Here is an 11,817-nt window from a genome sequence, read left to right on the forward strand (position 1 = left end):
CACTTTCCATCTTTTTCATCTATCTTGTTTCGTTTCTTTGTTATTTTATTTTTACTTAATTGTTTCTAATATTTGATTTGGATTCCTTATTCTTTTTCTATCTTAATTATTTGTTTTAATTGCTACCTTTTTAATTCTTAAATCTAACTTGAATTTGTTTGCATTTCAAGTTGTTTTGAACTTCGAGTTCTCCTTCATTCATCTACAGCACTAGACCAAATTCACGACTTGGACAAATTTACAATCCTATTTCGTGCGCATCCTTATCACATTTACATTATAACTGAAATCTAAATCCAAAATTTCAAATCTATGGTACTAAGCATAAACGATTTTTTAACATTTGCGACATATGTCAAGTATCATATTTTGACTCATCAAAAAACAGATTTGCATTAACGAATGCTTGAGGTGTGAAGTAGTTCAAAGAGATTTCGTATTGATCTCCAGTCCTTAGCCAAGGCAATTAGTCTAAGTTGATACAAGAAGATGTGCTGCTAACATAGATAACCGAATGTAGACATCATCTGACACCCTTTTAACTTGTATTTAGAAGAATCGAATTACACATACCAACCACTAAAAGGTTATGTTGAAAATGACTTTTGGCTCTTCCAAAAATTGAGGATCATGACAAGTTGTTAAATTCCCCTCACCATCTACGAATATAATCATTCATGAATTAAGCATTTTTCAATTGATATAGATTATATTGCCAACTTAATTGGAAATGAAGAGGTCAAATAATTACCACTGCTTATTAGAATTAAAGATAAACTACGCAAATGATCACTCAATTATACTTGTATTTTTGTTTTGATCATCTAACTTTAAAAAAATTTTAATTTAGACACTAACATTTAAATCCATTCCTGTTTTGGTCACCTACCATTAAATTAATATAATAACACATTTTATCCTAATTCTAAATAATTTAATAAATTTAACCATTCTCATTTACAAATTCTATTAATTTAATTCTCAAATTTCCTAACCAAAACTTTCAATTTTTAAAATAAAAGTACCTCACACCTATAAATTTGTAAAACCCAAAAAGAACAAAAAACATCTCTCAACTAACAAGCCATTTTTCAAGTCAATTTATAATTATTTATTTTTCTAGAGAAAAAATAGATGCATCCCACATTTATAAGTTTTAATTATTTGCTTTTAATTTTTAGATCCACGATAAACAATACAAATCAATCATAATTTGATTTAATTTTAAATTATTTACCAAATTAATTAAAATTACATTAGTCAGAGTGAAAATTTATTTTTAAAAATATTAAATTATTTATATAATTTTATTACATTTTCTGTTTTCAAAATTTATATAATCTATTACTTTTAATGATGTTTAATTAATTTCTAGCACTAACTTCATAAAAAAATATAAACAAAAGAGTTATGTACCAAATAAAATAATTTCAACTATAAATAAAATAATTAATAGATGTGCAATACCTCAATTCTAAATGTTGAAAGCTTTAGTTAAGAAGTTTAAGGATCAAATTGATAATATTTGTAAATGTGAAAAATTTATTAAACTATTTAAAATTATAATCAAATTGATTAAATATGTAAGTACTGGTGAGTCAAGCGTTAGTGCCTAAATTGAAAATTTTTAAAGTTGAATGACCAAAACAGGAACTTAGGTGATAGTTTACACTAGAATTAATAAAACAATGCCCCGACTCTAACAAATGGAATTCCTTTGAAAAAAAGCACACGACATTCAAGCTATACCAGGAAAACAGAGTAAATGCAATCTATGCACATCGACATCCCTTACAAGCAATGCAAACGGATAACCTATCTTCATCACCTGTGCCACTAGAGAGAAGTAAAGCACACACTATATCCTAGGGTCAATAAACTTTGGCGCAAGTGCTGTATGCTTTTCTTAAAAAGAGAAAGAACGAAAGTTTTGTTTGTATACCACAAAAGGCCCTGCATCATCTTTTGGCATCTTGAGAAGGTCCTCCAATCCGGTTCTCACCCTTTGATCCTTCCGGGAATCAGAATCTGGTGACACACTTCTTGCATTGCTAGGATCAGCATTTGGTATTTGTCCCAATAGACTTTGTCAAAGTGCTGTATGCTTTTCTTAAAAAGCGAAAAAGAATAGAAGTTTTGTTTGTATACCACAAAAGGCTCGTCATCTTTTGGCATCTTGAGAAGGTCCTCCAATCTGGTTCTCACCCTTTTGATCCTTCCGGGAAGCATCAGAATCTGGTGATACACTTCTTGCATTGCTAGGATCAGCGTTCGGTATTTGTTCGATAGATTTTTGTTTAATAGCCTTGTCTTGCACCACAGCGGAACTGCTAGACTCTGATTTACTTTTGTCTTCACCCGGTTCACTAGCATTTTGCTGAGTTTTAGTTATTCTAACTGCCGATTGTTTCTTTGACTCAACAGCGATTTCCTTTACTGCCTCCTCTAGCTTACCTAGTCTCCTTTTTACCTCGAAAAGCTCTGGATTAGGCGCAATTTGGTCCACCTCTTTATCTTTCTCCTCTTCTTCTTGCTTCCTTTTCATTTCTTCTTCTTCATCGTGCTTCTTTTTCTCCTCTAGCTCCTGAGGTGAATGAAACAGTTTTAGGTGAAAGAAAATGAGCTCACAGATAGAAAGAGACACAGCAAAAAGGAAAACTTAGTTACCGCTTCCATTTTCCTCATTTCATAGCGAGCATATTGAGCTACCAAGTACACAGCTGTTACAGAACAAATATAATTTTTTAAACCAGCAGTAAACCATGAGATCTTCCAAATATAAAATCAACAGATGTTAAGCTTGTTAGTTGAGATACCCAATGAAGGCATGCACGCAAAGAAGAGCTGCACCAAATGGAAATCTAGCCTGAAATAAAATTAACATATGGAAGCATAAGTTCCCCAACAACTATAGAAAGATGCCAAGAAGTTAACTAAAGCACTAATTATGAGAGAAGACAATGCTTTCACTCAATAAAATCATTTTAAAAGATCTTAGCTTCTCAGATTAAAGATATGGCAGAGTTTGAGAACTTCATGAATAATGCAAGGACTGCAACTCATTCAGAGCATTGAACTGCACATAACAAGTACAGGGACAGTTTGGTTTGTATGAAAGATCTATTAAGTTACAAAGGAAGCCAAATGGAACCCATTTGATTTTTTAATGATAACAAGTAAAATGTGGAATTGAGGAGAGCAAAAAGATACAAGGTGCAAACTGTATCATGTATATCTCATCAACTTCTCATCACATTCAATTGTATAATGAAATGCTCCATGAAGAACTTAATTACTTAAAACTATTCAATTTTAGCAGCCTTAATTTTTATTCCAACCATTGAATTAATCAAGCAAATGCTAAAACAGAGAGTAATACCCAAATTTCTTTTTCTTTGGAGGATGAGTGAAGAGGATCTTAGCAGCAGTCAAGAAGTCAAGATTGTCAAGCTGACGATACGACTCATTGAAAGTGCTCACATTTGATTCAATCTTGCCATCAACAATGTCGATATTGTTCTTCTTCTTGTTCTTGCCATCTTTGATGCTGCTGCAAAAGGGTCTTGTCTTGAAATGGGTTGAGAATCGAGCACAAATACTTCTGGCGCGAAACATACCAATGCTAGGGACAGTAGCTTATGCAGTCAGGACCATATCATACCCATTTTTAAGCTTGAAACTTTAACTGCTAATAGCAAGTTTTTCTTAGTTCTTCAAGCTCCATAATACTTTATCTATAAAAATGATCAAAAAAAAAAAGAAGTTGAAGAAATAAAAGGAAATATTTAAATGAAATGGAAAAACAAATCAATTCTTTTTGTTGGTAATGGGTTTTGTACTAAGATAGAGAACTTAGAAGAAGAAACAATCAGCAAAGGAACAAAGTTTGTTGCATAATCAGACAGCTTTGTCATGTCACAAACATTAATCTCAAAAGAAAATAAATAAATAAATAAACAAACTGTGTTGAAAAGGGAAATGAAAATGCGGTGTATAATACCATATTCAACTCTTAAACACTCTGTTCACAGTTCACACACCATGCCACCTTCGTTGCCCGGACTCGGCAATTTGGGGTGCTGTACCTGAATCGACGCGATCCGACACGGGCTACGGGTCAGATCCGGAAAAAAACCAGCGGACACGGCGGTGGGTGAGAACTGCGATGAGAAGGAAAAAAAAAACTGATTTGTAGAGACGAGAGAGAGGGACTATTAGGGTTAATAAATGCTGTATTTATACGGTTAAGCTACTCAATTGGTCACCCAACTTTTAGAATACTTGCACTTTGGTCGTCTAAAAAAATCCTTGCAATTTCGTCACTAAATTTTTAAAGCATTTTCATTTTAATCACCCAAACCTTAAATTTAATAAGGTGGTTGACTGTACATGCTACATAATATGTTGACACTTTTATTTTGATCATCTAACTTTTAAATCATTCTTATTTTGGTTACCTAAAAAATTTATATTTTTTAAGTATTGACCAAGATAAAAATAAATTAAGGATTAAAGTAAAAAAGTTGTAGAAATTAAAGTAATGCATTATGTAGACACCTAAATTAATTTTGAACTCATTGGGCATCGATTTTATTGAATTAAAGGGTTATATTTAAAATTGACTTTTTTAAGCTAATTCAATAACTGAGTTAAATTTTAATTTGATAAACTTTGATTTTAGAATTAAGGTTAGGGGTACATACGGGCTAAGCTTAATTTCTTTTTAAATTGAGCGGATAAATTCAACTTTTGATAATTGAAATTTGACCGTTCATGGTAAGTTTTAAGTTGAGCTTTATCATTGAATAATGTTGGAAATTGATTATAATAAATAAACGTGAACTGGAGATGCGATTGAACTCTTTTCCAAATTTGAGCTTGATTTCGTTTTTGGTTCAAAATTAATAAAACTCAAATTTTTTAATGCAAAATTTCTATTTTAAAAGTCAATTATCTGAATCAATGTTATACAAAATGAAGAAGCTCAAGCTTATTGTATCAGAGATTTGGCGTAGTTAGCTAATTTATTACTCGCTGGAATTCACACAATGCCTGAACCTGATGTCCAACAGATTGCATGGCTATGTCCGAGAGTGTTGTTTTTGACATAAAAATGGCAGTGCTACAGTCCAACATAGGTACAAAAAGATACATCTTTGAAGATGAGGATGGTCTTTGCAGCGATAGATATATGAAAGGAGTATAATTCACCAATTTGAGTGAAGAAAATAGCTTCTAAAGGAGTGGATGATCTGAGAATATTGCTACAATCCAGAGCAGGAGTCTAGTATCTAAGTTACTACAACTCTTCATTTTTCTTAAAATATCCGTGTCTGATATATACTTGGACATAAGCATGAAGATATGATACTCCGAAGACCCTCCAAGTACAGGAAAATCCTTAAAAAAAACTGAACATACCCATGTAGGACACATAACCGTGTCTGACACGCAACCATGTGCGGGGAACATAGCTTAGCATCTTAGCTCAGGCATGCCTGCAATGAAGCCAATACCTTCCAGGGAGATTTATAAAAAAATGCACCTCTAGGTCAACAGGAGCTAAATTTATAAAATATGAAAAGAATCAGAATAAAATTTGAACAAATCTAAGATGCCTTAATCTGATAAATATAGTTTTGTTCATAATATAACATCACAATCCAACTGCATTGAAGATGAAGACATTTTACCATAATAAATCTAGTTAGACCACAGTTTAGAAGTATTACTGATGGGTGCTACAATTCAATATATTGAGACTCCCCAATATATTTGTAACAAGAGGTAATTTTGGAAGGTTGGTTTTGAATAAGACTTCCATGTTTTCAAAAAAAAAAAAATCCGCAATACAAACATTCCTGACAACAAATTATTCACAACAGTTTTGATTAAAGAATGGTGTGCTTGGAAAATCTTTCAAGTTGACTAATTTATGCCCTATCGGGAAAACTACATAAGGCTCTAGAAAAAGGGAGCAAAGAAAAGGGGGAGTTTAAACTATAAAGCACCAGCCTTTATATAGATAGATGGAGGTTACAGCTGAGAAGTTGACCAAACCAAATAATTTCAGGTCTGCTTCGACTGCATCCACTCTACGAAATTATCCAGGATCAATGGCCAAGCAAGGTCCGGATTATAATTACTGAAGTCCGGGAAACTTATCTGTTAAAAACATCCAAAAAGGAAATAAGGTGAGCACTTCCTCAATTATTAACCAGTTCCTACTATTTGTATTGTTCAATTTTTTATGCCAGAGAAAGTGTAGTTGCAAGAACTGGAAATTTTAACCACTAAAGAAAAAGTATACCAAGCGGTTTAGAAATCTCATCCAGCACAAAATATAAAGAAATCTATCAATGAAAAAGAAAAAGTACTCAGAGAAAAGAGCTCTCATGAGCAGGGAATCAATTATAACCCAAAATCTGCAGAAAGAGAGGGCACCCCTTCAGTCTCCTCTCTTTTCTTAGTCTACGAATATGCCATGGAACTTCTACTGCATACTACCAAATTGCCGTTAATGTCTTCATTTTTGAATGTACTGAATATGGCATCACATTCCCAATAATCCTTAACTAAAAAGTATTCCATTTGAAAGATATTGGTAAAATTCAGTCACTCCAGATTTTTTTTCTTTCACGAAGTGATGTCTGTGTGAGCATATCTTAAGAAATGCACAGAACTATTCACTTTCCCAATATTTTCTTTTTTAAATAAGGGAACATCTACACGTGGGTAACACAATAGAAAATTCCATGACAAAGATAAACTTTGAGGTACCTCATTGCAGAACCGAAAAAAACCCATCCATTGATCCATGTTTATGACCTTATAATCACTCTGAATCTGCATTAACAACACAAGCATAGTTAGAGGATACTTTCTCTTCCTCTAATCTGGATGGGTAAAACATAGCACCACATTAGAAATGGGCAAATTGTTTCCATAATCTAGCATATCAAGTTGTCAGATTCAATGACCATTTCAGCAACCACTTATAGCTCAAAGATTAAATATTAAGTTAAAACAATAACCCTATTTTCCACAAGAAATTTTGATGAGCTCATCAGCATAACAATGAGATCCATATGAATATAGACTGCACAGAATCATTTAACAAAATAGATTCCAAAATCCTAGCAGCTAAAACTGAAATGAACTCACTCCCCCACAATAACAGATGAGATTGAGCACATATAAACAGTAACATCCCAGAAATCAAGAATGTGAAGCATAAACAGCTACAACTTCCAAGGCTGCATTTAACAATAGTAGCAACCCACCTTCAAATACTCAATAAAATAGTCAACTTGCGCTCGGAAATGGGATCCTAAAACAAGATCCAGCAATTGACATATACTCTCTATATCTATACTCTTTTGTTTCTCCTCTGCAGCAGTAAATTTGAGGAAGTCAGGAGGAGTGCTATCAGGAAAAAATGTATTTAAGCATCCACACTAGGTATCATAATATTATCATAATACCTGTCAGGCAATAGCAGAATGAATAGGAATAGAAATCCTCAAAGTTTGATGGTCTCTTGACCTATTTAATATGAGACAGAGCATCAGCACTTTCATAGCATACCCCTCAATTATAGTTCATGTGAAACAAGCCTATTGAATATCATGCATGCTTTCAGATATCAAGTTGTTTAGAATTTTCTACCTCTTTCTCTAGCTCTGGCAGGGCCTTCCTTAATTTACTTACAGTGTCAGCTCTCAGCGCTTTCATTCCTCTTCGCCATTCCTCCTATAAAGGTAAGATTCTAATCCATTTTTGAACATATAATTTAACTAAAACCATATAAAAACACACAAATACAAATATATAATCATAGAGAGCTTGGAATTTAAGGGATAAGTATATTAATTGCGCCAAACATAATGCATCAGCCAACATATATCCATGTTATTAAGATACTCTGAGGAATCATAACTGCATTAAGAAGAAGAAACTTCAGTCTACAAAATGCGTTTTTTGTGGAGAAACTAGACATTTTCACAACTCATAGATATAATGATTAAATCATAAAGATTAGATACTAATCAAATCAACTCAAGATTTAAACAACAAAGTTAATCGGTTGGGGGTAATATTTAAGCTAATAATAGTTAATTTATTAAGGTAAAACATATATATGAAAGCTAGGAGTCAAAAGGCTGTTAAACCGTGAAAGTTAAAGGGCTAGGTGTCGTCTTAAGGAGATGACAACATTCCCCACATTGTTCACGGGGCAGCCGACTGTTGTAGGGGGTAAGGAAGTGTGAGATTATTCTAGACAATAGGAGAAAAGAAAGAAAAAGAGGTGTGAGAAGAACAAAGAAAAATTAGAGAGAAAGCTTTACAAAAGAATCAGCTAAACTAGAAGGTAAAAAGAGAGAGGCTTAAATTGTGACCTTCAATTGGTTAAATCCTTAGATTTCCATTCTTATTTGAGTGAGAAAACTATTTTAACCTTTTGCTATCGAAAGGGAGGAGAGAAAAATTGAGAGAAATCAACCATATTCGGTCAACTAGAAGGGGAAGAAGTCTAGCTTGAACCGTTGCATTTTACCTTCTTTTCATGAACCTTAACTTTAAACTTTGATGATTTTTATTATTATTAAGTTTATGTTGTGTTGTTGTCATTGAAGGGGGAGTTTCAATTGAGGATGGTGTAGGAAGAAGTCAAGGATTCAAAGTCAAAACACTAAGGGAGAAAGGTAAGGGAGCTAGTTAATCAAGTTGAAGAAAAAGAAGGTGGAACAGTTTAGAAAATTTACTATCCTGTACTGGTTGAAGGCGTTGATAATCTTGAAGACAAAATCTATCAAGTAAAGTTGTACATAAAAGCAAAGTTAGGACAGCCATTGATATGAATCATGCTTCAATTTTTACTCATGAAGAAGCTCTTCAAATTATTTATACGAATTGGGACAATCATTGATATGAATCCTTTAAGAGTCAAGCAATGGGTTTTTGGACTCACAAGGTATGACAATTAACAAAGGACAATCAACCTAATAGTAATCTTATTCAATGAAAATATAATACATTAAACTTGCCTTTTGAAATAAAAGCAAATGAAGATGGTAAAACAAAAATTCTTACCAAGGTGAAGTATCCTTGTTTTTCTGCTTTCATTTTCCTGCCATGAAAATGTAGCATTTAACACAAAAGCTTAAACTAGAAGTTACAAATGGATCATCAGATGAATCTATGCGAAACTTACCAAGCAAGCATCAAGATCCTAACATCTGTGTGATCAACTTCCATATCAGAACATAAAGTTTCAATCCCTTCTGGGCTGTTCAAATAATGTATCATAACATTACAATGCATTTCAAAAATAGTCAAGAGTACAATGATTTCTATAATGATAACATCAATTTTTAATATCCATCACTTTAAAGATCATATATAAAAGACATAATTCATTTTTCAACATCAGCATTTTAGCTTTACACAGGAGTCTTTTGATAGTATTAAGAATTTCTAGAATAAAGTTACCGATATTATTTGTACATGACTGCCTAAACTTATTCCATTATTATTTGGGCACTTCTATTATAACTTTATAAGTTGTTCTAACTCTTCAATTTCCCACAGAACCATACCTAATTGGCATACCTATGGAGTACTAAACTTCCAAGAAAAAACTAAGAAAAGATAACTATATCCTTGTTGTAAACACATCTACATGTAGCACTCACTACAGAGTCCAAGCTACATGGAAGCTAGTGCATAAAAAACAGTTAGCTTGAATTCTTAGATTTTGGAGCAATTTATCATCTGATAAAACCCCAAAAACACTTCTTAACACAAGAAAGTGCACTTCTTCAATTTCATAAAAAGCTCCTCTTTTTCAGCACCTCCAAAATTTGTTGCAAGTGAGATAAATGTTCTTCCTTGCTTTTGCAACTATTTATTCAGATAGAAATGTACTTGCAAAAGCCTACAAATTCAACGTGGGGCTAGCAATGAGATCCTTAAAATAGTAAAACCTATATGAATGACAAGTGAGAAAAATTCATATAGTTTAATCACTATTTAGGACCTAACTTCAATGATATTGACAGATGTTTACAAATTTTCAACATGCAAAACTATCTAGAATATGGTAATCTAATATATTAGTAATTATCAAAATCCAGAAGATACCAAAGAAATCTCTCCAAAATTACAAGGTAAGACCAATATCACAAATTGAACATGTGCTACTAAGTACTTACTCAATCATACCGAGAGACCTATTGGCATAAGAATGAAACAGGTTGTCAATCCGTTCCATCTCTTTTGAAGATGCCCTACTTGAAGCTGAGAAATACAGAACAGTGTTAATTCATTTACCACATAGCCTTACAACAACTTAGATAATAAACTTGAGCAATAAATAAATGTTAAAAGCATTCTAGCTACATCATCTACAATGAGGTCTCAAGTCTCATGCAAGGATTAAGAGCTTTATGTCATCTTTCAAGGTAGGCTCAGGTAAATTACATGTCAATGAAGTATTTTAAGAACCAACTATTAAGCTTGCTACGATTGATTGGTCTCCTAGATTAGAGTGTATGCTTGGTTTAACAAATTAGTTTTTGGAACTCAAAAACACTGTATAGTTCTCATGTGAACCCCTATCGCTAAGTTCTGTACCTGTTCTTGCTCTTTGAAATTTCTAAATGCATATTTTTTTCTGAAAATCCGCTGGAGCTTCAAGCCAAATTAGTAAGCTTTTTGTTGCAACTTGCGACCCTGTTTGATGTAAGACCTCCACATGTGCTTCAGAACCAGTTCAGATTGCATATAATCTGCCGCTATTTCTCATTTCAATTAAAGAGAATTGATAACTAGTTGACTTCTACTCCTATGAGGAACTGCTAATTATTTTCTCCTGCTCTTAATTAGAATATCTGCTAGCCATAATTTGAAGTTTGATAGAATCTAAAGCTGAAATCAAACCTGTCCTTTTGTCGTCAGACAAAACAAACAGACAGAGCCGAAGAAAGGAAGATTTTCCACTATGTTTAACCCAAGCCGAGAAGCCCCATCTTGCCAACAAGTAGATTATAGATGTAATATATATTGATATCAAGACATAATTTTTATCAGTTAGGCTCAACGATTTCCTTCAGTTGCTTCAACTTCTCTAACTAAGCCATGTCAACACCAATTTCAGAGTTAACTACCCTAAGAATGAAGCTATTTTCTATCCTTAAAATTAACAGGAGTGTTGTGTTCGAAGATTAAACACGAGATTTCACCTTCCAATCCAGTAATCTAAGGATTTCTCTCGTTGATTTTCAATTCCATTCAATCATTTTCCCGATAATTAATTTCACACCTGCACCCCCAATCTTTCTACCTACTAAACTAAATTTAATGATAGCTCATCGTATCAATCAAATCCACCAAAATTACATAATTCCTTTACCGGGCTTTCGTTTTTAATTAAATCATTTCCAAAATCAACCATAAAATTAAGAGAGAGAGAGAGAGAGAGAGAGAGAGAGAGAGAGAATTACCGGTGCGAAAGAGATCGGAGGGAGAAAAGTTAATGGAATTGGTTGAATTGGGCTGACCGGCTTTCTTAGATGCAGAGCGACGCATCATAAGCAATACAAGCGAAGCTTCGTCGCTCGACAAGGACGAACAAAAATACAACTTAATAATCTATCTGCCTACCGTCAATTGGGCAATTGGCCTTACTTTTATTTTACTTTTTTCATCCGCCGAGCGACAGTATTCATCAAATAATTTAACTCAAATTATTTTGGCTCGATTGAATTATAAATTTGAAGCTCCTTTAATTTTATTTGCTTAATTATTTGAGAAAAA

The 11,817-nt window shown here is 33.1% G+C and overlaps 2 protein-coding genes across 3 annotated transcripts; both read right to left on the reverse strand.

The window, feature by feature from the left end:
• Positions 1-1,605: 1,605 nt before the first annotated feature.
• Positions 1,606-4,308, reverse strand: LOC108457504 (vicilin-like seed storage protein At2g18540). Of its 2 annotated transcripts, XM_017756621.2 has the most exons (6): positions 4,001-4,308; positions 3,380-3,734; positions 2,817-2,866; positions 2,668-2,720; positions 2,149-2,584; positions 1,606-2,051 (listed from the first exon to the last, which is right to left on the reverse strand). In XM_017756621.2, the coding sequence occupies exons 2-5, from the start codon at positions 3,613-3,615 to the stop codon at positions 2,162-2,164; spliced, it is 762 nt and encodes a 253-aa protein (XP_017612110.1). In that variant the 5' UTR covers positions 3,616-3,734; positions 4,001-4,308; the 3' UTR covers positions 1,606-2,051; positions 2,149-2,161. The 2 variants fall into 2 exon arrangements, with proteins under 2 accessions (XP_017612110.1, XP_017612109.1); XM_017756620.2 differs by having other exon boundaries at positions 1,606-2,584; positions 4,001-4,305.
• Positions 4,309-5,687: 1,379 nt separating this feature from the next.
• On the reverse strand, positions 5,688-11,817 carry LOC108454069 (uncharacterized). The gene is made up of 9 exons (XM_017752379.2): positions 11,505-11,817; positions 10,215-10,299; positions 9,215-9,289; positions 9,094-9,130; positions 7,669-7,752; positions 7,485-7,545; positions 7,284-7,390; positions 6,781-6,846; positions 5,688-6,165 (listed from the first exon to the last, which is right to left on the reverse strand). The coding sequence occupies exons 1-9, from the start codon at positions 11,590-11,592 to the stop codon at positions 6,070-6,072; spliced, it is 699 nt and encodes a 232-aa protein (XP_017607868.1). The 5' UTR covers positions 11,593-11,817; the 3' UTR covers positions 5,688-6,069.

Source organism: Gossypium arboreum, chromosome 9 (assembly GCF_025698485.1).
Source record: "Gossypium arboreum isolate Shixiya-1 chromosome 9, ASM2569848v2, whole genome shotgun sequence".
NCBI classification, from domain to species: domain Eukaryota; kingdom Viridiplantae; phylum Streptophyta; class Magnoliopsida; order Malvales; family Malvaceae; genus Gossypium; species Gossypium arboreum.

Bases quoted from the DNA above. Each gene is read 5' to 3' on its own strand.
- LOC108457504 (XM_017756621.2), bottom strand. From the start codon at position 3,615: ATGTTTCGCGCCAGAAGTATTTGTGCTCGATTCTCAACCCATTTCAAG. The intron at 2,867-3,379 runs GTATTACTCTCT...ATTTTATTTCAG, and splicing joins CCAAAGAAAAAGAAATTTGG to GCTAGATTTCCATTTGGTGC. The intron at 2,585-2,667 runs GTAACTAAGTTT...CATTCACCTCAG, and splicing joins AAATGAGGAAAATGGAAGCG to GAGCTAGAGGAGAAAAAGAA.
- LOC108454069 (XM_017752379.2), bottom strand. From the start codon at position 11,592: ATGATGCGTCGCTCTGCATCTAAGAAAGCCGGTCAGCCCAATTCAACC. The intron at 7,391-7,484 runs GTATTATGATAA...TTACTGCTGCAG, and splicing joins ATTCTGCTATTGCCTGACAG to AGGAGAAACAAAAGAGTATA. The intron at 6,166-6,780 runs GTACCTCAAAGT...TGTTTTTAACAG, and splicing joins TTTTTCGGTTCTGCAATGAG to ATAAGTTTCCCGGACTTCAG.